This window comes from Notolepis coatsorum (genome assembly GCF_963971535.1).
Source record: "Notolepis coatsorum genome assembly, chromosome: 5".
NCBI lineage: Eukaryota > Metazoa > Chordata > Actinopteri > Aulopiformes > Paralepididae > Notolepis > Notolepis coatsorum.
Genome location: NC_140169.1, coordinates 120,105,993 through 120,129,627, shown reverse-complemented (window position 1 = coordinate 120,129,627; position 23,635 = coordinate 120,105,993). Strand labels below are relative to the sequence as shown.

The following is a 23,635-nucleotide window of genomic DNA, read 5'->3' as shown; positions in this document are numbered from 1 at the left end:
ACGGGACAGGCGTTAGTAATTTTGTTATGTATTGTAGATTAGATGTTTTTTGGCAGAGCATTCCAGAGTACCATGGCATTGACCTATATATGCCAGTGAGTTTGAGAGAAAAAAAAATTTTGTGCTGTTTTTGTTCTGATGTTACCAAAAGCGGCCCCTCTAGTGTTGTAACCATGTTCAGAAGTAATTTGCAACTGATGAGCCAAGCTAGATGGCTTACCAGTGCTGACAATGTTCCGCAGTAGCATTAGAAGACTCACCGATACTTCATTTTCAACCATTAGCCATGCCAGATGTTCATAAAACTAATACTTGTCCTGTATGAACACCCTAGTGCCAGACGAGCCGCTTTATTCTTAGCAACCTACAACTTTTCCAAATCAGATTTTGTAGCCGACGACCAGATAACAGGGCAGTATTCTAAGTGAGACAGAACCAAATAATGAATAACTAATTTCATTATGGAGGGGGTGATGAAACCAGAACATTTCCTAGTCATAAAAATTCCTCTTCCCATTTTAATGACAATATTATTTATATGTTTAGAACTTTAGAGCCATCGATAGTAACTCCCAGACGTTTTATTGTGTTCACTTGGTCAATTTGTGTGGTGCCAATTGACAGTTTTAACTGAGGATACATGCCCAACATGTGTCTAGATCCAAGCACAATGACCTTTGTCTTAGGTCATAAGACTTCTGGTAACTTCAGTCAGTGAGGAGCAGGGAGATTGATAAGACTTCTGGCAACTTCAGCGAGGAGCAGGGGGATTGATAAGACTTCTGGAAATTTCAAGATTCAAGAGTTTTATTTGTCACATACATACCAGGGCATACAGTGAAATGCGGGTGGCCATGCCCGCTTCGATTGTGAAATAATACTAATAATAAAATAGACATAAAAAAAACAGGTAATAAAATAGACATAAAAAGGGCATGATAAAATAGACTAAATTCCTGAGATTGTTAGCTACAGAAGCACTGGGTCCTATACACTACTATACAATATACAGTTTTTACTCTATATCCCTATGCTATACTTGCTATATCTAAACTATACTATACAAGCACCACATCGGTTCTTTCCTTAAAGTGACCTTTATTTTTCTCGTTCCTTTAAAGTGTCCTTTCCATTTTGTTTAAAGTGACCGTTTGTGTGTGAGCGATTGCAGCATGTGTGTTGTGTGTGTGTATGTGTGTGCTCATGTCTACTTGTGTGTGGAGAGTTCAGTGTTCTGATGGCCTGGGGGAAGAAGCTGAGCCGTAGTCTCTCTGTTCTCGTTGCTTGTGTGCGTAGGCGCTTGCCTGACCGCAGCAGCTTGAACAGGCTGTTGTTGGGGTGGTGGGGGTCTTTCATTATTCTGCATTATTCTGGATTTGCACCTCCTGTTATATAAGTCCTGCAGGGGTGGTAGTGCAATACCCGTAGTCCGCTCTGCTGAGCGCACCACTCTCTGAAGGGCCTTCCTGTCCTGTGCTGTTTCCAAACCAGGCAGTGATGTTTCCAGTCAGAATGCTCTCTACAGCCCCGGAATAGAAGGAGTGGAGTATCTTCCCCGATACTCGGAACTTCCTTAACTGTATCAGGTGATAGAGGCGTCCCCTGCTGTATTCTTCTAAAATCCACAATCAGCTCCTTGGTTTTACCAATGTTCAGGAGTAGGCTGTTATCCCGGCACCAGCGTGCCAGTTCATCAACCTTCTCCCGGTAGGCCTTCTCATCGTTGTTAGAGATCAGCCCCACCACCACGTGTCGTCAGCAGACGTCACTATGGAGTTGGAGCTGAACCTGGCCACACAGTCATGTGTATACAGTGAATACAGCAGGGGGCTCAGAACACAGCCCTGGGGGGACCCGATACTCAGGGTGATTGTGCTGGAGGTATGACCCCCCCCCCCACCCTGACCGCCTGGGGCCTGTCACTCATAAAGTCCGGCCCTCATTTATCAATGTTGCGTAGAAAGTGTTCTATTTTCGTTCCTACGCACGGAATTTAGAATGTGTGTACGCACAGAAATATCGGGATTTATCAACCGTGCGTACACGGGTCCTATGCACACGCCATATTGATAAATACCATTTGTTCTTACCGTCAATGCTCGTGCATGATTATCCATTATATGGTAATGAAACACCCCCCATGGGATGTGCAATAATGGACTAACCCGAGCGAACTCTGAGAAACTCCACGAGCGAGATTGTTCACGGAGGCGCTGTCGAACCAAGAAGACACAACCCGTGTTATGGGATAAATAAAAGGCTGGCGGACTTGTACACAGTGATGTCAGATATCAACGACTCCCTAAGACCATTGCTGCAATTCTGCATGCCTGAACAGCTCAAAATACTAATAAAGACCGCTAACCACTGTTTGGCGTTGGTGTGTCATTATAACCATGCTGGAATATGAATGCCTTTATTAGTTTCGTTCAATTGGCTACCGGGTATAATATGATTTGTAGAGGCATACAATCTATTTTGTTGTCAGTATTAGGTAGGCTATATGAATTACATATAATAGCAGCCATAGCCTACATTATGCAACAGTAACTTGCGCATATATAATAACATATAATAACATGGCACAGCCCTGCGAAGCCTGCACAGTAAACTAACTTGATCGTTAATCTAGCTGTTGTATCTTTACGCTTATGAAAACATTAAATAATATGTATAGGCTATAGGCCGTCGTTTTGCATTAATAGCCTATATTCTCAAATGGCATTTAATGGCTATCCGCTGTGGGCTAAATCTCCTCGCTGACGGACCAGTATACCTTATATCATATCATATTCCTATATGTCTCCCAGGAATCGTGGGGCTCTGGGGAATAAAGGTTGGGAAGACCCTGCTATTATAGCCTATCCTTTATAATGTTATAGGCTATTTCATTTACAGTTTACTCTATCAGCCTACCCAGCATGTAATACGTTCTTTGTTAGAACTCAACTCGTTATTATTTTGCGCATAGATTGCAGAAATACGGGAACGTTTTGATTTATATTTAAAAGGCTTTGACATTGTAAAACGAAATAAGTGGAATTTCGAAGTTATGTAAGCAGAATACAAGTCATATCACCCACACGATATATGCTACCTGTATATCCAGAGCATGTATGCTTTTCATTCATTTAAGACACATTTATTGCAAGGGTTTTGTAATACACATAAACTCAACAAATAACCTCTGTTCTCATTGCAATGGGTTTTTAATTCTTTCTTATACAGTAGGAAGGGGGAAGAACACTATATTGTGCATGTTCATATGACTTGTATTCTGCTTACAGCTTCGAAATTCCACTTATTTCGTTTAACAATGGCAAAGCCTTTTAAATATAATCAAAACGTTCCCGTATTTCTGCAATCTATGCGCAAAATAATAACGAGTTGAGTTACGCGGAGCGCAGTCAGTACACCCCGTATATTCCGATAACGCTATATATAAGCCATGCTGCATTCATTCAGAAAGAAAGACCTATTATTCCAAATGCTATTTATAGGGGTTTGACCATAATTACACTACTGTCGCTATTTTACAATGAACTATAATGAATTACGGGGGTCATACAAAACACGTCAGTCAAACTAATGAACGAAAGCTTATTTCCGCGTTGAAACTAATGCATGAAACTGATATGCATATGCCGTCCGTCTGCAGTATCCATATTCTACCGCTGGGCGCCAGGTACGCACGGTCAGAGCTGAGCGTAGATATACGCACAAAGTCAAGCACACGTTCAAATTGATAAGTCCCACACTTTGCTTAGAAATGATTGTATGCACGGGTTACGCACATATCTGTATATAATATATATATATAAAAAAAACATCTATTTTTTTTGCTTGCCCCAGTTTTGGCGCCCCCTCTATATCTGCAACCATTATTTTTACATTAAAAAAAAATTCTAACATAAGGGAAAATGAGCCAAAAATATAAAACGGTCGGTCGGTCTGAGCCTCAGATTTAGGTGTTCACAGTCAGAACATGCTAGAGCGCTGTGCATTGATGGGTATCGGTCAAGTGTTTATAGAATTGAGCATCGAGGGCGGCTGGGTGGCACAGCGGACATTGCGTTCGTCACCAACGCAAGATACACCGCGTTCGAATCCGGCTGTCGGCGTTGCCTCCGGCTTGGGCCGGCCGTCATACTAACTCAATTGGCAGAGTTAGCGGGTGGGTAGTCGATGGGTGGTAATCTGGACGTTGTAAACAGCGACTCCTACAGGTCGGTTGGGGCGCCTGCACAGCAGAGACAGGAAAATGGTGGGGGCAGTGTGAGCCTCCTACACGTTACTCCTCGCCAAAATGAGAGTCCGCGCTGGCAGGTGAAAAGATGTGACAGGCTGCCTCCACATGTATCGGAGGGGACATGTGACAGGCTTCCTATCCTCCCTACAATCTGCCAGTGGGGGGCACATGCGAGCAATGTTCAAGACAGGGGAGGGGAGAATTGGCACGGCTAAATTGGGATGGGAGAAAAATTGAAAAATGCGGAGAAAAAGTGAAAAAAAAAAAAAGAATTGAGCGTTGAGGAAAGAAAGACTAATGTTAGAGAACTATGAAGAGACAAAAGCCATCCGGGTCGCAGTATAAAAAGAGAACTTCCAAGACCTGCCACACCAAGAGCTGATGAAGCAAGCAGAGGCACTTGTACACACCTTAAACCATGGAGGGCAATCTGATTTGGATGAGAAGGAGCTGGCTCAGGAGTTGGAAAATGTACATGACTTGCCATCAAAGAGCATGACAACTCTTGAGTTGTTGAAATTCATACAAATCAGCTCACAGAAATATATCCCAACTTGTGTATTGCTCTGTGGATCAGTGCAACGTTACCAGTAACAGTATAGCTTCAGCCGAGAGGAGTTTTTCCAAATTAAAACTCTTGAAAACATACCTGAGGTCAACCATAGGGGGATTGATAAAAGACTTCTGGTAACCAGTGAGGAGCAGGGGGATTGATAAAGACTTCTGGTAACCAGTGAGGAGCACGGGGATTGATAAAGACGTCTGGTAACTTCAGTGAGGAGCAGGGGGATTGATAAGACTTGTGGTAACTTCAGTGAGGAGCAGGGGGATTGATAAAGACTTCTGGTAACTTCAGTGAGGAGCAGGGGGATTGATAAAGACTTCTGGTAACTTCAGTGAGGAGCAGGGGGATTGATAGCCTTGTGGTAACTTCAGAGAGGAGCAGGGGGATTGATAAAGACGCCTGGTAACTACAGTGGAATAAGAATACAGCCTATTGTGAGCTCAAACACAATCATCAGCTGATTACAACTTGTTGACCAGGACTACTCAGACACAAATTTGTCTGTCATTAATTATTTATAGAAATAATAATAGATTACATTTATATAGTGTTTTCTAGAACTCAGTCACGTTACACTAAGGGACGCTGCTGATAGTGGATAGTGAGACAAACAACAGACAAATGAATATGAATAAAAACAAGTTATATGAATATGAATGGCATGTTTCCTTTCCCAACAACACACACAAGGATGGATGGTGTAAGAGAAGGCAGAGGGGATCGAGATGTTCTTGCAAATGGGATTGGAATATTGAGACTCTAGGGGCGGGATCCACAAAGAATGGATTGCACGGTGCTAATTGCACCCTTACTTACAATTCATTATGAAGGGGGACCTGATGTAAACAATACAAAACTATTTCTCTGGTCTGCATCCCCTTAACAATTGTGTGTATTGAGCCGTACTGTATTGTACCCATTCTGCAATCGGTTAATACAATTTTCAATCAATCACCTGCGTGGATCCCGCCCAGTCTCTGATGTCTTGGGGGAGGGAGCTTCAGAGCCTGGGGTCTAGCCCGGAGAAGAGCTCTGTCCCAAAATGTAAAGGCTGGACTTGGGGGTGGAGAGAAGGTAGGCTGAGGTGGATTTGAAGGGCCGAGAGGGTTGGTTGGTGTAGAGCTTTTGTAGGCGAGGGCCAGGATTTTGTAATTGATCCGGTGGGAGACAGGAAGCCAGTGGAGGTCTTTTTGGACTGGGGTGATGTGGAGGACTTGGTGTGGGTTAGAAGTCAGGCGGATAGTCTATTGATGGAGCTAGCACTCTAGCACAGAAACGCTTACCCAGTTCCTTTTTTATTTCCCCCAAAATACATTACAGGTTGCTGTACTCAGTGGCCGTGGGAAACATCTGCAGAGCCCATGACTTTTATATGTACACCATACCAACATCAACATCCTTTCATATTCAGAGAAACCACTTGTATTTTTTGTGATTTCCGGCAATTTGATGTAATCTATTTCTGACACGATTCACGGAAAATGTGTTGAAAGGGTGAGAAAATGCAGGGGAGAACAAACCGAACTGAGTGTGTAGTAAAAGCACCCTACCACAATGCCCTGGCATGTCATGTGATTAGGTGCATTCAGAACCACAACAGGAAACTATTGGTGTAGAACTGTAGATAATTCTACTGTACAGCTTGTGAAAATGTTGCCCTACTTGTCAGTTTAATCTGATAGATGCCTCATTACAAACAATTATGATCATTCGGGAGAGCGTAGATCACAAGGCGAAATCTAAGAAATGTTAAATATTCATTAATTCCAGAGATGAAACTTTCAGTTTTCCGAACATGTATAGATACAGATCTATGCACTTTAAGCAAAGCAAAAACCCTGATGCATGTAGCCTCGATTTTCATACAAACCTAAACAGTATCAAGCATGAAGCATCGACATTTACTTTATTCCAAAAGATTTTATTATTTTTTTAAGGAAACATGGGGGGTAAATGTACAGCAAACAAGGATAAAGCCGTTCTTCATGGGGGAACTACATATCCCATGATCATCCTCTGACTTGAAGTGATGCAGGTCAGGTCTCCGGCCAGTCTCTGCTGGTTCAGTCCCTCTCTGATAAAGACACCAGGTGGACGTCGACTTCAGTCTCAGTCAGAATCCTGCAGGTGTGAAGATGGATGAGGATTCTCTTATCATAAATGGCTGTCACAGTGTGATCAGATTACTACCATCACATGTCTACGTATGCACTATTGTGCCAGTAAAATGTCCCATGTGATTATTTACATGCACATTTATATTTGAATGAAAGTGATGCTCATTTCCTCCACAATTTGAGATGTTAATCTACAATTTTGAAGAATGGAGCAACGGTAAAACATTAAAAGATGTTGAGAGAAACCGTTCCATTCCCCATTGACAACAAATGCTAACAGGAGATTGGCACTAATCGGGAATATTCAAAAAGGTGGAAACTTTCCATGGGAATTAACGAGAATAAAATGGAAATATATGGGTTATTTTCATAAGTTTTACCTGAACTTGGGCTCCTGCACTGTGATGACTCCAACCTCCAGCTCTGAGGGCTTGAAATCAATAGACAGGACTGTTGACAGGCAGGAGATTGCCGTCTGAGATGGAGGGGAGGGGGGAGAAACAAAAACAAATGAACCACAAGGTGTTTCATGCCTTATACACCTACAGGAACCTGTTTCAGCACAACCCAACTACCTAGGTGGGGGAGGCAGGATGGCCTGGACGCAAAAAAGCCGACCAGTAAGGTTGCTGGTTCAATCCCAGACACAGGCGGGGAGGGTGTGTTCCTGCTGTGAGCTGGCAACTGAAGGGCGACTGTTATTACATCCATAATTCCCACCATCTCTGCCCAAGTGGCCCTGAACAAGGCACTGCAGATGACCCTACCCTCCGGCCTGGCTGAAGAAATGTATGTATATATGCATGGACCTAAGTGTTTGTACTGTATGTGTATCTAGGAGGGATATGTGGAAAGATACATTTAAATGGCCTTGTTCCTTCTCATATGATTAACGTATACTATGTACATCTAGGTTATATAGACTGTGTTAATGTTTCAAACCAATGACAGCATATCATGTACACGTTTCGTACCAGAAACATCTGGTGCGATGGGGGCAAGAGGATGGATGAAATGTGTGCTACAGGAGTTTGCTGGCCGTGTCCAGTTATAAAATGTTGACTGCAATCCGCACATTGTGCTGGGTTGTTTCTTCAGAAAAACAGATTTTGATTTCGGACAGTAAGTTTGTATGTGTTCGGAGCGAACAACCCCTCCCTGAGAAGACATTTTCTAAAAAAAAATTTGTAAACTGTTGTTATTATACTGAAAGTCAGGACTCAAGTTTAGCGTTACATCAGCTGATCGTCAGCTGTTGTTGCTCAAGAAAGACAAACATTTGAAACGGTATATATATATACATATTACATAAATACCTCAATGGTTTGTTCAAAGGTCCAGTCCAGCTTCTTTTTCACTTTCTTCTCCAGGAAGCTGGTGGCTTCGGTCTGCTTGACTCCGGCAGCGGTGGCCTTGAAGCCGCAGTAGTAGCCTGCTGGGTCACACTTGTACACCTGGGGGCCCAACTCCTCGTCAATGCCAATCAATATCATGCCTGGAGAACACGAGAGAAAAGAGAGAGACAGGAGATGTTAAAACCACAGTCCAGAATTGTTTATCAAAAGATCTCCTTCAGACGCATTTTAAACCCTGAAAAGTTTTCTATATTGAATAACAATTCCGATAAATATTTTTTCCCACCAAATTGTTCAATAAAATATATAGCAGTATCTCTATACCATGTGGCCCATGGTCGTTATTGTAAATGAGAAATGAAGAGCATTTACTCACAGCAGCCTAGGGGTCTCATCTCAGCGTTCTGCGTGTAGACCTGGGAGATGTCCGCCATCCTCTTGCACAGCATGTCCACTGGGATCTCATAGCCGTACTTGTACTTCCAGTTGGCTGCCTCGTAGCGGGCTCGCTGCACCTGAGACCTGCTGTCGGCTGTGGGAGACGCCACAACGCGGGGGTAGGACAGGGTGGGAGCGAAGAAGATGAGATGACTTGAACTGATTTCACAAGTGCAACTTGGGACCCACAGCCAGGGTGGGAAACTAACATGGCTCCCCAGGCAGCAATTTTGGGTAAACAGAATAGAATTTTCAATGTTACTATAAGATCAAAAAAAATAAAAACACACACTAGTCACACCCGGTGTTTACCAGCATTTAGGTGGTTGGTAGCTGGCTAACACCCCGGCCCCCACCCAGTTATGCTGGTAGCCCCACCCAGACAGTCATCAGGCAGCCTACCTGTCATCCCAGACATCACACATCCAATGCTGTCGGTTATTCTGAACAGGTGGGTGACTGTGGCGGCATCCAGGAGCTTGTCCTATAAACAGACAAGAGGGATATTTATTTGTGCTTGTGCGTCATCATGCGTGTCATGGACGAAGAAAACATGACACAATTTTCTGGGACCCCAATTATCCTACTGTGCACTATGGCACACATTTCCTCAACTAGTGGTCAAAAACTCCATTGGATTCCTTTAACACTTTTGAGTGCCAACAACGAGATTTCTCGTTTGTTCATGCCGACCGTTGAGTGCCAACGACGAGAGATCTCGTTTTTTTTATTAGCGATTTCCATTCATATTTCATCAATCTAGCCTCACGTTACCACTGCAAACTCTCTCTGAGCTCCATTGGAAAAATACCGCCCCCTATCGTCTCTCCCTGTGGTACTGCACCCCTTTGGATTAGACTGAATGAAACTCATGGGAAAATCCTGCTTCCACATTTTACTTCTCAGGCAAGTCACCCGAGACGACCGGATTCATTGTGGAGCCTCAGAACAGCGTGGAATCGGTGTTTCGACCACCCAGCGTTGGATCAATAAACACGATCGATATTTGGAATGGCGATCAGGAATTGGAATAATCTTTTTGGAGAACATCTGATCTGAGGTAAGGAATCTATTTTACCAGTCTTAGGATAATCAGAGCTTTTTTCACAGAGATATCAACGTGTGCCCTATGTGTGTGTGTGCTGATCAGGAAATGGATACTCGATTTTTCAGCCCGCTTCTATAGCGTGCATAAGTACACATATACTATCGATAATCTAGCGTTTATTTGAAAACTATTCATAAATAGGCCGACTCTAGGGGCGGGATCCACAAAGAATGGATTGCACGGTGCTAATTGCACCCTTACTTACTGTTGTGAAGGGCCAGATTAAACCGAATATATATATTTATTTATATATATATATTTAATTGTATTTGTATATTCTCTAATATTCCCTGATATCCCTTGTATATTCCTTGTACAATATGCATTGAATATCCATTCTAGCCTACTGAACATCCCATAATAGTCTCCATTCTACTATTGGTCGAGACCTTGGTGCCAGGCTGCCATGCCCCTCAGACCCAGTTCAAACGTACCGCTCAACATGTACGAACAAGTCCTAGTTCCGCGTAGGAATCTGGCTACCGCACCACTAATGGGACTATTTGTTCATAGTGCGTATATATACTGCGCTACTAAAGTAGGACTTTCTTTTCAGTCCAGTTTCTTACCCTCCAATAGAGTCACAGACGTAAAGCCTCCCCGCGACGCCACGTGTGGGAGTAAGGCCAAGTTCGGCTTACTATCGGTATTGAGACATCGTGTATATTAATATTTGAATAGTCATATTTGGCACTATATCGTCGAGTTGGACGTAGTCTATTAAGCTAATAATAGTCTGTTAATATATAGTGCTTCGTACGGTGAGAATACTACCGTAGTCAGTACCACATCGTTTCGGGCAGAGAACTGGCTGCTTATCCAGGGTGGTTGACCCCACGTGAAGCTGCACCCGAGGAGCCCCAGAGCCGACGAGCGAGTGGACCTGTATACCGGATTATTCTACCGACGACAGCCCGCCTTCCCAGGCACGGATTATGCTTTGTATACGTTGATTATTCCATGGATAAAGACCCCCGACACTGCCGTGTGTTGGAACCCCCCCCCCTGGAGAGGACGCAAGGTGAGGAGACGCTCTGCAAGACGAGGTCGCTTCACGTCTCTCCTCCGTGGACCGGAGGACGCCGGCCCACAAAGAGTCCACCTGCTTTCATCTGTGGTCCAAGGATCGCCGGCGCATTGAACGGCACTACAGTGGGTTCACCTGGGATACCCTTGGCCGGATGAGGCAGCCGGATTCTACCCCCCCCCCTTCCTACTCCTGTCGGCTTACAAGCGACCGGATTAACCCCCTCTAGTGTATCCAGTATATAATCATTAAAGTATCATTGCTGTTATTCCTTAAACTATTCCAGGTCGTATATGTACCACCTGCGCCTTCAGAGATTGGACATTCTCTATTGATATACCGACGAATACTCTTGCCATAAAAGTGCATACTAATTCCCATTCATAAATGTGATTGATTTGATTAAGTGCTTGCTCTACACACCATCGCTGTGTAGAAATAAAGACCTATTTCTAATTCGTACATTTGTGTTGGATCCGTTTCATCTACGTGACAGTGTTCATCATAATATATTTATGCCGTGTACTGGGTGGCCGAATATTAAGTACAAAGGTAGTGGTAGTAAGTATCATATCTAGTAATACAGTCAGGGAATTGTACCCCTCAGTTACACTTACAATTCATTATGAAGGGGGACCTGATGTAAACAATATTCCAGAATATTCCAGTTAACACTTTGGGTGCCGGAAAACGCTTTCCAGCGTCATTCCCGGCCATGCTCAAGTTGCCGAAGGACGCTTTACAGCGTCTTTAATATCAATATTTCAAAAATCTGTGATCGGATTCATATTTCCCCTCCGCTGGCCTGAGATCCACCAGGAGGACCCACTGAGCTCTCTGGAGGTTCAGGAGCGCCATCTGGTGGCCGATCGGCGCAATCGCCAAACAGGAAGTGCTGTGGAGGTTGTGCTGGTCGGCCATATTACTTCCGGGCACTCGGTTTGGCTCCCGGCACTCTGGCTCGTCACAATATATAGCGATCCATTGCCAATAACTCGATAAACAACATGATTTGGACGTATATACCATTATACAACCTGGAAATGGACCGGGTAAATCGACATCCCATAATGGTAAAATTTCTACTCTACGCTGATCGCCCAACGGCGCGAGGAGATTGGGGTGAGTTTTAGCGTGTAAAATTACCGTCTTCGATACTAACTGCTATGATCAACATTTGACCCACATTAGATGATTGGTATAACGCTGCCCACGGAATTATAAACGCCCCCTAGCCCATCCGGTCAACATCAGATGACGTGTAGTAACTTCTAGAAGTACGTCTAGTTGGAATTTTTTATATCGCGCCGATTGCCATAAAACTGTATTGCATCATCAATATAATGCATTTGGGGCTATATATCATGTTCTGGAGAAAGCTGCAGAAAGAGATGAAAACATACTTATACATTAGACCATACTTTAGTATGAATATGTGAATGAAAAAGTTTAACGTTGCTACACAATGAACAATACATATAGGACTTTGAATGGGCCCTAATAATGGCAATGTAGCAATAGAATTTAAAAAGTTATAGCCATGCAAAGAAGGGGTACTTCTCCATAGACAAATAGAGCTGGCAATCTATGGTATATCATGAATTTAACCCATGGCACCCAAAGTGTTAAGGGCGATTATCACAGAATCTTTATATTTTCCTGAAACTTTCAAAAAACGAGTTTTTCAAAATGGTATAAAACGGAAATGAACAGATTAAAAAACATTCCGTTTCGACAATGTTGACGGCAAACAAGTCATTGATAAGCGACAGCCATATTATACACATAGCGATAATTTAAGATGTAGTTTATGCGATGTAGTTTATGCGTTCGCAAATATGAGAGCTCTATCATTGAAGTGGGCGTTGGCACGCAACAGGGTTCTGGGGCACCCGACCTCCGGCACTCTAAGTGTTAAAAATATGTAGGAGCACAGTGAAAATATTTCAAGTAACAGCAGGCCTGTACAGTGCAACATATATGTTGCACGTGCGACACTGACGTCAGTCTGTGCGATGAATGAATTGACTTTAGTAGCACTGGTGCGATGGCCCGTGGCGCAAGCAAAAAAAAAGAAAGTGTGACGGTAAATTGAATGGACCACAGCGCCACGCTATCCACTTGGTACTTGTAGTCTCGTGCGATTAAAAACAATGTCCCGTCTCGCGTAGAGTCCATAATCAAACACCAAATCCCATAATCCCTAGCGAACAATATCCCTGCGACTAAGTTGCGAGCTCAATGTACACTGACTGGGTGACTTCGACAAGATGAAGCGCTTTTTTAAGGTATTAAATCCAACAAAAGAAGTACAAGATCAAAACCCCAAACGAGCCTGAGAGGGACCACCGTTAATAGAAACGAGACAAAAGGAGAAGATTAACAAGATGTACAGATATAACGCAGAGTGGGAAAATGATTTTCCGTGGATATTTTTTAATGAGGAAGCACAGCTATTATTATTCTGTCACTGGTGCCGGGAGACTCCGGAAAAGATCCGATCAGAGAATCCCTATGTCGCGGGTAACAATATCCTAAAAATGGATAACATTAATAAACACAATACGTCCCATCGACACATTCTTGCCCGGGATGCCTTCAACGCTAAACAAACCCCTGAGCGGGCCGGCACCCTCTTGCACTCGCTGAGTAAACAGACGACCAGAGCGGATGATGCTGATCTCCGTGAGGTAAAGTTTAAGATGAATGTGGCATATTGCATCGCCAAGGAATAAATGCTGTTCACTAAATTTAAGCCGCTAATTTTACTCTGTAAAAAGAACTCCATCGTATGGCTACTTAAATTCCCCTCCGGGATCAATAAAGTATTAATTATCTATCTATCAATCAATCTATCTATCTAATAACGAGACAATATGCAAATAAGGTAATAATAATAATAATAATTCATTTTATTTATAAAGCCCTTTTCATTCATGCAGAGTTCCTTGTACTTAGTTCTGATTAATGCAATAGTGTGTGTGTGTGTGTGTGTGTGGATCTGAAAAAGTGGCCAGCAGACATGATGCTGGAACTGTGACACGTGTGCAGTGCACACACACACACACGAATAATAATAATACATTTATTTATTTGGTTCCACAAATATGTACAGGTGTTTGTATGCATTATATCTATTTGTTATGTTGGTTTCTAGGTGTTTCTAGGTTGGTTTCTAGTTTTCCCTGTAATCTGAGTCCACACCAGCGCTGCCTGGTCTCGGACTGCTTCATATCGGTTATATGGTTATGTCCTTGTTCTTTTTGTTTTACATTATGGGCAAATAAAGAAAGAATTTGTCTAAAAGCATTTCTTGTTAAAGTTTGGATTTTGTGTGCCCTGTATGCAAGATTCATGTCCCTTGCCAGTCACATACCTATTTAAGTAATGAACTGCACTACTTGTGGTTGTTTTTAGAGATTTTAGAGACGTTTTATACTCGTGCTACAAGATTTTGGCCTGTGCTACAAAACTATCAACCTCTGTAGCACCAGTGCTATGTGCAAAAAAAGTTAACGTACAGCCCTGAGTAACAGTTTCTTTTTAATAAATGTATATTTGTACTGTGCGTGCATGTGCAAACGGGAACGGGACACACATGTGTGCAATAGCACATACCACCAAAGTCACTGGCCCACTGTGTGCGTGTGTGTGTATCTGTGTGTGCAAACGGGAATGGGACACAGACATTTTAACTATTAAGTGATTAATGCCTACTGTGGCAAAGTTGTAGCAAACAACTAGGCCTAATAGAAAAGGCAGTGACATTGTACTGCTACAAAAGTAATAGTCACTTAACTTTAGCCCCTTTTATGCATACAATGCCTATGTTTTGGCTAGTGTTGCTCTTCTAGAAAAATAATCCTTTCAGGGTTGCCTATTGAAATACTGTACACCTCCAGAGGCTCCAGTACAGAAACATTGTTTATGAGTTTGCGTGTCAGGTAGACCATTGATTGACAGTCGATTCTGCCAATTACGTCACACCGCTTGCACCCACCTCTGCTGTTGATAACGCTAGCCAAGTTAGCACACACACGCACAGTGGGCCAGTGACTTTGATGTAGGGGTGTAACAATGCATCGATCCTAAGGGGAAAATTCAACTGCATCGATTTGAAAATGTTAGAATTGATTATCGCAATTTTAATGTGTACACAGTGTTATGTTATTCTCATGTCCGTTACAGCCAACACAACGACATACGCTACTGCATCAACGTTATGATTAACAAAGCAAGGCATTCGTTTAGGTGCATTGGCGTTATATTACTATTGCTATCGATAAATCTAGGTGCTAAAATCTATTGCTATTGGTAAGACTAGAATAAGTTACATAAACTTGATGTTACTTGTCTCTGAAAAGTATCGCGTAGGGCAATGGAATGACTTTCCGGAAGTTTTTTTGAACGATTAGCAGCGGAGAGAAAAAAGCACGACTGAGGTTGTAATCTTCACTCGCACACTGTGCGAGTAATTGGTTTTTCCGGTTCGCACACAGACATATTCTTAGGGGCAAATGAGAGTAAAATGGTCGCACTGTAGAGCCCCGTTCATGCAACACGTTTTAGTCACAGTGCTCTTTCCTCAGGCTGTGCCAACACCTTGAGTATATCATGAACTGTATACAGAGTTGTGACGGAGAATACTTTTAACATCGGTAGTACTAGTGACCAGCCTCAGGGCACTTAATAGATTCCAATCTTCTCCAAAAACTCACCACAGACAAAGCTTCCTTTCCCTAATCCATAATGCAGAGTTGGTGAAAGTTGACTATTTTGGGAAAATGGAGGATAGATCAAGTGCCCTCAGGCAGGTCACTATCAGTCTTCTATCCCTACCAGTCTTCTACCAGAGCTTCTATCCCCAGGCCATCAGGATGCTCAATGACAATAACACTATGTAACAAACAAACCATCAAATACACTCACAGCACACACATCCACACGCACACACTCACTCACTTTAAATAAACAACTCACTGTAGCACCCACTTTAAATTTATATTATTGGTAAAGAGGTTTGCACTACAACTCATACCTCATTGCACCTTACCCTAAGTTAACTTGTACCTCATCCCATTTCTGCATTGTACTTTATATTGTCAGTTACAATTTTGTTTCTACTCTGTATTGTATATATTATATGTATATTGAACACTTGTTTACACTTGTTACATACTTTTGACTTCTATTTTTTACTTATCTATTTTATTTTTTATCTAGCACACTCAGGAGCAGAACAGGAAAAAAGCATATAAAAGTATTCTGTATTTTTGTATGACAACTAATAAAGAAACTTGTATAGTATGTATATGTATAGTCCCTGTATCAGAGTTTTGTTTACACAGCTAGTAAAATACCCAAACTCGAGAACCACATACAACATTTGTTCGTTCGAAAATAGCATATCCAACTTACTGGTACTTTTCTCTGTGTGACAACAATTGCACAGTCTTTCCCTCTGACTGCTACTGATGTGAGTCCACCTTGGTTTATAGCCTTGAAGGCATATTCTGTCAACAGAAACAGACACAGGTTTATGTTGACGTACACTTTCATACATAACATTGACAACTAGTACCATAAACAGTCCCGTATGTCAGGGAATAGCATTGAGTCACATCTGTCCATAATTATCATAATGTGCAGCTATTATCACACAAACAGTAATAAAATATTATTATGTTATTTAAGACGGCAATGAATCAGCTTGCATATCAATGCTAACTATGTTAACTAGCGATCCTTCCAGGTAACGTTAGTTAGCTGACTACACTCTTAAACTAGGCTGTATATCTGGCTTCAACAAAGCAAAATCATAACACAGCATCAGTTACAACGGGGTTCCATGTTGTCAAGAAGAAGTGCACTTGTTACTGTAGTACACACCTTATGGTGTGCGTTAGCTAGCAGACACAAGCTAAAGGACCATGACAGAGCATTTAGCAAGCTATTAGCTTACGAGCCGGTTGCCGGTTATTGTCTGACTAAGAACCTCATACTCACCAACTTGATAAAGTCTTCCTTCTGGAGAGAAGATAGTGATATGACGATCAAACCCTGCACTAGTGCCACGGGACATTTTACAAAACGATGTTAGCTGAGAAGCTCGTCCGAATTATTTTGCAAACAGATTTCGATTCATGCAGAATAATATGACCCGGAAGTTGAACGGCTGGTATCACAACTTCATCCGGTGTCTAAGTAACCTCGTTCCCAGCTTTATATCGTGAGATTATGTGTCGCGTCTGGTCTGGGCTAGAATGAATGAATGAATGAATGAAAACTTTATTTAACAGATTGCAGTATGGGTACAATACAGTACGGCTCAATACACACAATTGTTAAGGGGATGCAGACCTGAGAAAGACGTTTGTCTTGTTTCCATCAGGGTCCCCCATTTTCAATTCATATAGACATTTATGACATACACAACATACATGACATTTATGGCATAGGGACAGATATAGGTATTTAGTACTGATACATTTGTGACATAAACGGTATTCAAATATATAGTACTGTTACCCCTAGATCCTGACTGAGTATATACATAATGGGGAGGGGACTGTACATTAGGAGGGGGTGGGTGGGTGGGAGAGAGATATACATACGGTGGGGAGGGAATATATGCGGTGGGGAGGAGACTGTCTATTAGGAGGTGGTGGGGGTTTTGGGCATTTACGGTGGCCAGTTTCGAATTGCAGCCTCCCGTAGGTGCTCTTTAAGAGCGGTTTTGAATGTGGGTAGGGATTCACATTCATTTACAGCTTTGGGTAGGGCGTTCCACATTGATGTGGCATAATTGCGAAACGTATTTAGTCCCTTGTTTGAGCCGAATCTGGGTTTAACATGATTTGTTGAGCTTCCTCTGGTGTAGTGGTTGTGGTATTCACTGACCTTTGGGAAGTATTTTGACATGTACATGGGTACCTTAGTCGTATAGTGTATCTTGTAGACCAGGCCCATTGCAAGTTGCTGTACTCTGTCGTCTACTCTAAGCCATCCTAGGTTGTCAAAGTGGGCAGGGGTGAGGTGGGTTCTGGGGGTAAGGTCAAGTAGTAGTCTGACCAGTTTGTTTTGTGATGTTTGTAATTTTGTTTTAAGCGCCTTTGAGGTGCTTTGGTACCATGAGGTGCACGCATAGTCGTAGTACCCTTGAATGAGTGCTCCTGCCAGAGTCTTCAGGGTATTCTTGTTTACCAGAGAGGAGATCCGGTACAAGAATCTAGTTCGTTGGTTGACTTTTTTTTATTACATTGGATGCCATTTTGTCACAGGAAAGATTTGCCTCTAGGATGGAACCCAGGTAGGTAATTTCGTCTTTCCTTGTGACAATATTGTCACCCACTGCAACTGAGAAGCCGTCGGTCTTGCTGAGTTTGTTATTTGAACCGAAGAGAATGGACTCTGTTTTGCCCATGTGTAATGATAGTTTGTTATCAGCGAGCCATATGCAGAATTTGCCTAGTTCCGAGCTGAGGGTTTTTTCAACCTGCAACTTGTTCTTGTCAGAGACCAGCAGGGCTGAGTCGTCCGCAAACAGGAACAAGTTGCAGTCACAGGCTGACGACATGTCATTTGCATAAATTAGGAACAGTAGCGGTTCTAGTATGCTTCCTTGTGGAACACCACAGCTCACTGTGAGGGGGGGGGATAGAGTACCGTTTACCTCTACCATCTGTTCTCTCCCCTCCAGGTAGGATTGCATCCAGCTCACTGATAAGCTATCAAAACCAATTGCTTTTAGCTTGTCAATCAGAATGGAGTGATTGACAGTGTCGAAGGCCTTTTGTAGGTCCAGCATGACCATGCCGCAGTATTTGCCCGCGTCCACCTCTTGTTTGATGTGGTCGTTCAAATAGAGGACGCTTCAGTTGCTTTGGTAACGGGATTAATTTACATCACCCACACGACTTTCCCCCATACAAATATAATACAATTATTATTTATCTATGCTTTCTCACCATTACCACATAACTGGTTTTTAATGCAGGGACATGCATACCAGTGGAGGTTATTGCATGACAACTAGTGAGGCAGTACTTCACTAGTAATATACAGACAAAAAAAAAATATTATTATTAACACATTGAGTGCCACGGATGCTTTTTGTTGTTAGTTCATGCCGACCTTTGAGTGCCCCGAGGCTATATAGCGTTTGTTTGTCTTTTTTTTTTAATTGATTGGCGATTTGAATTCATCTTTCTTCAATCGAGCCTCGGGTTAGTGCTGCAGAGTCTCTCTGAGCTCAATTGGGAAGATACCGCCCCCTATCGTCTCTCCCTGTGTAACTGCACCTCATTACTTTACACTGATGCAGGGGGAGTGGTCAGTTTGCTCATTTAACTTTTCCGTCAAGCCAACTGAAGGATCGATTGTGCTCACCGGCCCCGAAAACGCGTGGATTATGTATTTACAGGACTCAACACTGTAATCAATAAGCGTGATCGATATTTGGAATGGCGATCAGGAATTGGAATAATCTTTTTGGATAACATCTGATCTCAGGTAAGGAATTTATTTTACCAGTCTTAGGATAATCAGAGCTGTTTTCACAGAGATATAAGCTTTTGCCCTATGCGTGTGTGTGTGTGTGCGCGGTGATCGCTGATGAGGAAATGAGAGAATAGATTTTTCAGCCCACCTCTATAGCGTGCATAAGTACACATATACTATACTTTTCAAAATGATATAAAACGAAAATGAACCGATTAAAAAACAATCCGTTTCCACAATGTGGACTGCAAACAAGTCATTGATAAGCAACAGGCAGATTAGACACATAGCCATAATGTAAGACAGAGATTATGCGCTCACAACGCTATCATTGAAGTGGGTGGTGGCATTTAACACATCCACCGCCAATCCTGTTGTACAGCGTGTTTGCTGGCCATGCGAATTCTGCCAAACCACGCTGTACAGCGATATTGAGATCATATTTCATTTTTTCGCCATGGCATTCATAATTCCGCCACCCAGCCTCTGGTGATACAGTGGGACCCTGCACAACAGTGCAACGCCTCAATACCGCCGACTGGTGGATGATCGGGCGAGTTACAACCGGAAGTGGATCTGGTGATCTCGGTGCATCTGGGAAATCCGTCCGGCAGTCACATATCGTTGCGGGACTACACACACACACTGGCGTGCATATGGATCGCTGCCATAACTCAATAATCGATATGATTTGGGCGTTTATTGCGCCATACAAACCAAAAATGGATCTAGTAGATCGACGTCAAATAAGTGGGATCTTTTTCCTCCAGTCTCATTGGCGAACGGTAAGAGGACAGTAACGTTACTTTCAGCTTGATTGTTTATTCTTTTCACTGCAAACCGCTCTGATCAATATATCACCCATACTACATAAAGCATTTACTGACAATCACAGAATTATAAACGACCCCCCCTTTCATCCGCGCATGATGAATCATAACGTATACGATCATGTACAGTTGAATTTTTTAATATAGCGTGTATCGGCAATAAACTGCAGTTGATAATCTATATATGCGTTTATGCCTATAACTCACATTCTATGAATTACTGCAGAAAACAATAAAAACATACTAGAAGGTATTTTTGGAAGAATCTATGAATGAAAAAGTATAACGTTCCTACATCCTGAATGATAGATAATCGCTGTTGAATGGGCCATAGTAATGTCAATTAGCATTACAATTTAAAAAGTTATAGCCCTGCAAAGAAGGTGAACATCTCCATAGGCTTAGAATGGTGGCAGTGAGCCTACATTGATGGATAGAAGTGTGGCAGGGAATGTGTTAACCATGTTTCCAATGTTAATGGCTGGCACTCAAACTGTTAATATACATATATATATATTTTTTCTTTTTTATTATTATTATTGTTATTTCTTTTATTATTATTATTATTATTTTTTATTAGAAATGTTTTCCTCTGTGAACAATGCCAGTGAATTTGAACAAAAACAATGTCAGTGAATTTTTTTTCTTCAAAAAATGTCCAAGTGACAGCTCTGAGCTCTCTGACCTGACTGCAGTAATGGCCAGCTGTCAATCACTTACTGCTAAAATAGTTGCACGGGTTGGGCTTAAGAATATAATTGTGAGGTTTGCCTCTTCCCTGGACCTTAATCCCCTGTCTCCTCACTTCTCCAGCCCCCACCCTCGCGCTCGTTTACTCTCGTTTGCTCCTCAGCAGCCACGCCCTTGGACTACCTGTCATTATGTGTTGATTGGTCTGGTGCCGAACACACACTTTTAGTTCGAGTATCAATTACCATCACGCACCTGATGTGTATTCTAATTAGTGCCCCTGTGGGCTTTAAGTACCTCGCTCTCCCCTCAGTTCCTGTCGGGTCGTTCCGTATCATATCTCTATCACCAAGACTCCTTCGGGAGGTTCTCTGTCTGAAGGCTCCTATGGGAGTTTTCTGTTTCTGTCTGTTATGCTGTTTTCATCTCCGGCGTGAGATGCGCTCAAGCTTTGGCCACCTGTCGCCGTTTGCCTGGATGGAGACATTGTTCTACGCTCTCTAATCCTCTACGGGAGGTATTCCAGTGTTCCACTTCAGACCTCCGCGCAGCAGACGTCCAGACGCACCATCCAGACTTCCGCCGAGCCTGACGCGCTCTTCACCCCAGACGCGCATCCAGACCTCCGCGCAGCAGACGCGCTCTTCACTCCAGACGCGCATCGCTTCCTAATACTCTACGGGAGGATGCGTCTCTCCGAGCAGACATCCAGACGCACCATCCAGACTTCCGCCGAGCCTGACGCGCTCTTCACTCCAGACGCGCATTCAGACGCACTCCAGATGCGTCCTCCGTACCGGCGCGTACTCCAAGCAGACGCGCACCACTCAGACCTCCGCGCCAGATGCGCCCTCCGTACCGGCGCGTACTCCAAGCAGTCGCGCACCACTCAGACCTCCGCTTGGACAACCCGTTCCCCGTGGCTACGCGCTCGCCCTGTTTTGATCCCGCTCTCTTTACGCACAGCGCCTGGGTGAGTTTTGGCAAGACTGTCTTTGACCCTATTCGTTTTTCGTGTGTTTAATACACTGAAGAGATCCTGCTTTTTGTCTGACTGTCACTCTCCCTGTGCCTGCTTTTTTGGATAGTTCATTTGGGATAATATTTGCTTGAACATCGCTCACTGTGTGTATTCACACCGAAGATATTTTTCACTTGGATTATTATTGGGACTTCGCTCACAGTGTTTTTTGCACCGAAGATTCTATCACGTGGATTTGTTGTTGGGACTTTACTCACAGTGTGTATTTACACCGAAGATTCAGTCACTTGGATTACTCTGTTTTGGGACAAGTCACTTCTCCTGTCACCTGCTCTGTTCCCCACTGTACTCTGAGCTAACCCGCTCCCTCTCTCCCTCTCGGTCCCGTTTACCACCTCGGAGAGTTGCCGAGAGGATTCTGCAGAGCGGCTCTGACGTCACCGTCTGATTCCTCAGACGAACCATCCCGGGAGAAGCTGCAGAGCAGCAACATTCATTAATGCTTGTATTCCCAGGCTTTGTCTGTTTTTCTCTGTCCCTGTAAGCAGCTCCTGCCCTCGCCCTGTTCCAAGGCCTTACCCTGTTTCCCCACCCTAGTCATCCTAGTCCTCCCTGTCTTGTCCTCCTAGTCCTCCCTGTCCCCAGCCCGCCTCCGCGGGCCTCTGTCCCTGTTTCCCCACTCTAGTCCTCCTAGTCCTCCCTGTCCCCAGCCCGCCTCCGCGGGCCTCTGTCCCTGTTTCCCCCCTCTAGTCCTCCTAGTCCTCCCTGTCCAGTCCTCCTAGTCCTCCCTGTTTCCTGCCTTGTCCCTTGCCCCGGCCCTGTTCCGTTAGCCTTCCCTTAGCCTTCCCCTTAGCCAGCTCGCCTCTTAAAGGCACTGTGCCTTTTCCCTTTTCTTGTTATCCAGTAAATTGTGTTCTCCCTTAAAGGGACAGTGCCGTTTTCTGTGTGTTTCAATAAATGCCCTGTTCTTGGCTTACTCTCATACCTGTCTTGTGTTGTGCGATTGGGGTCGGTTACAAACCATAACAATAATTATCGAATCAAAATAGGCTATTTGAGTTTAAAAAAGGCGGGTAGTGAGACGGAGCGCACTTGATTGATTGGTGTTCATGTCGTACCACATTGTGTTGACAGCCTTGAAATCCAATCAGAGAATGGTCCCAGCTAATGATACGGAACTGCAGCTAGACCCTATTGACTGTGGCGTCAATAGCCATCTAATGTTCTAGATTTTTCTGTCATCTCACCACTGAGACTGACTGTGTGCAATTTGCCTTGAAAGAGACTGACATCGAGAATAAGATCTTTATTCAATTGTTCATGAACTTATTGTGCATCGTTTGATGATATATATATATTTTTTTATCTCAGTTGAAGTAGCGTAATTGACGTGAACGTGCCGTCTTGGACTCTACATTTACATTTAGTCATTTAGCTGACGCTTTTATCCAAAGTGACTTTCAAGTTCTGTACGACAAGTCATCAGGAAGGGCACAACTCTATCAGCTGAGTAACAATGTTCATCAAAGTGTTGAGTGCTACAGTGTAGGTTAGTTTATTAGGACAAGTGCATGACAGTAAGGTTAGTTAGGGTTAGATATCTTTTTATTTATTTTTATTTTATTTCAGATAATGGTTGAAGAAGTGCGTCTTTAGTCGACGGCGAAAGATTGGATGGGTTTCGGCTGTTCTAACTGGGGTGGGTAGTTCATTCCACCATTGTGGGACAAGGACTGAGAATAGGCGGCTTCTCTTTGATGACCCTCCCGGAGCTC

At 43.2% G+C, this 23,635-nt stretch overlaps 1 protein-coding gene across 1 annotated transcript; it reads right to left on the bottom strand.

Moving 5' to 3' along the window:
• Window positions 1–6,714: 6,714 nt before the first annotated feature.
• LOC311228912 (proteasome subunit alpha type-6) lies at window positions 6,715–17,041 on the bottom strand. Its single transcript, XM_084314871.1, has 7 exons — window positions 16,866–17,041; window positions 16,278–16,372; window positions 9,127–9,208; window positions 8,663–8,818; window positions 8,248–8,426; window positions 7,312–7,406; window positions 6,715–6,935 (listed from the first exon to the last, which is right to left on the bottom strand). Exons 1-7 carry the CDS (start codon window positions 16,939–16,941, stop codon window positions 6,878–6,880), a joined length of 741 nt encoding a protein of 246 aa, XP_084170997.1. The 5' UTR covers window positions 16,942–17,041; the 3' UTR covers window positions 6,715–6,877.
• Between the last annotated feature and the right edge of the window lie 6,594 nt (window positions 17,042–23,635).

Bases quoted from the DNA above. Each gene is read 5' to 3' on its own strand.
- LOC311228912 (XM_084314871.1), bottom strand. From the start codon at position 16,941: ATGTCCCGTGGCACTAGTGCAGGGTTTGATCGTCATATCACTATCTTC. The intron at 9,209-16,277 runs GTAAGTTGGATA...GTCTGTTTATAG, and splicing joins TCACACAGAGAAAAGTACCA to GACAAGCTCCTGGATGCCGC. The intron at 8,819-9,126 runs GTAGGCTGCCTG...CGTCTCCCACAG, and splicing joins TGTGATGTCTGGGATGACAG to CCGACAGCAGGTCTCAGGTG.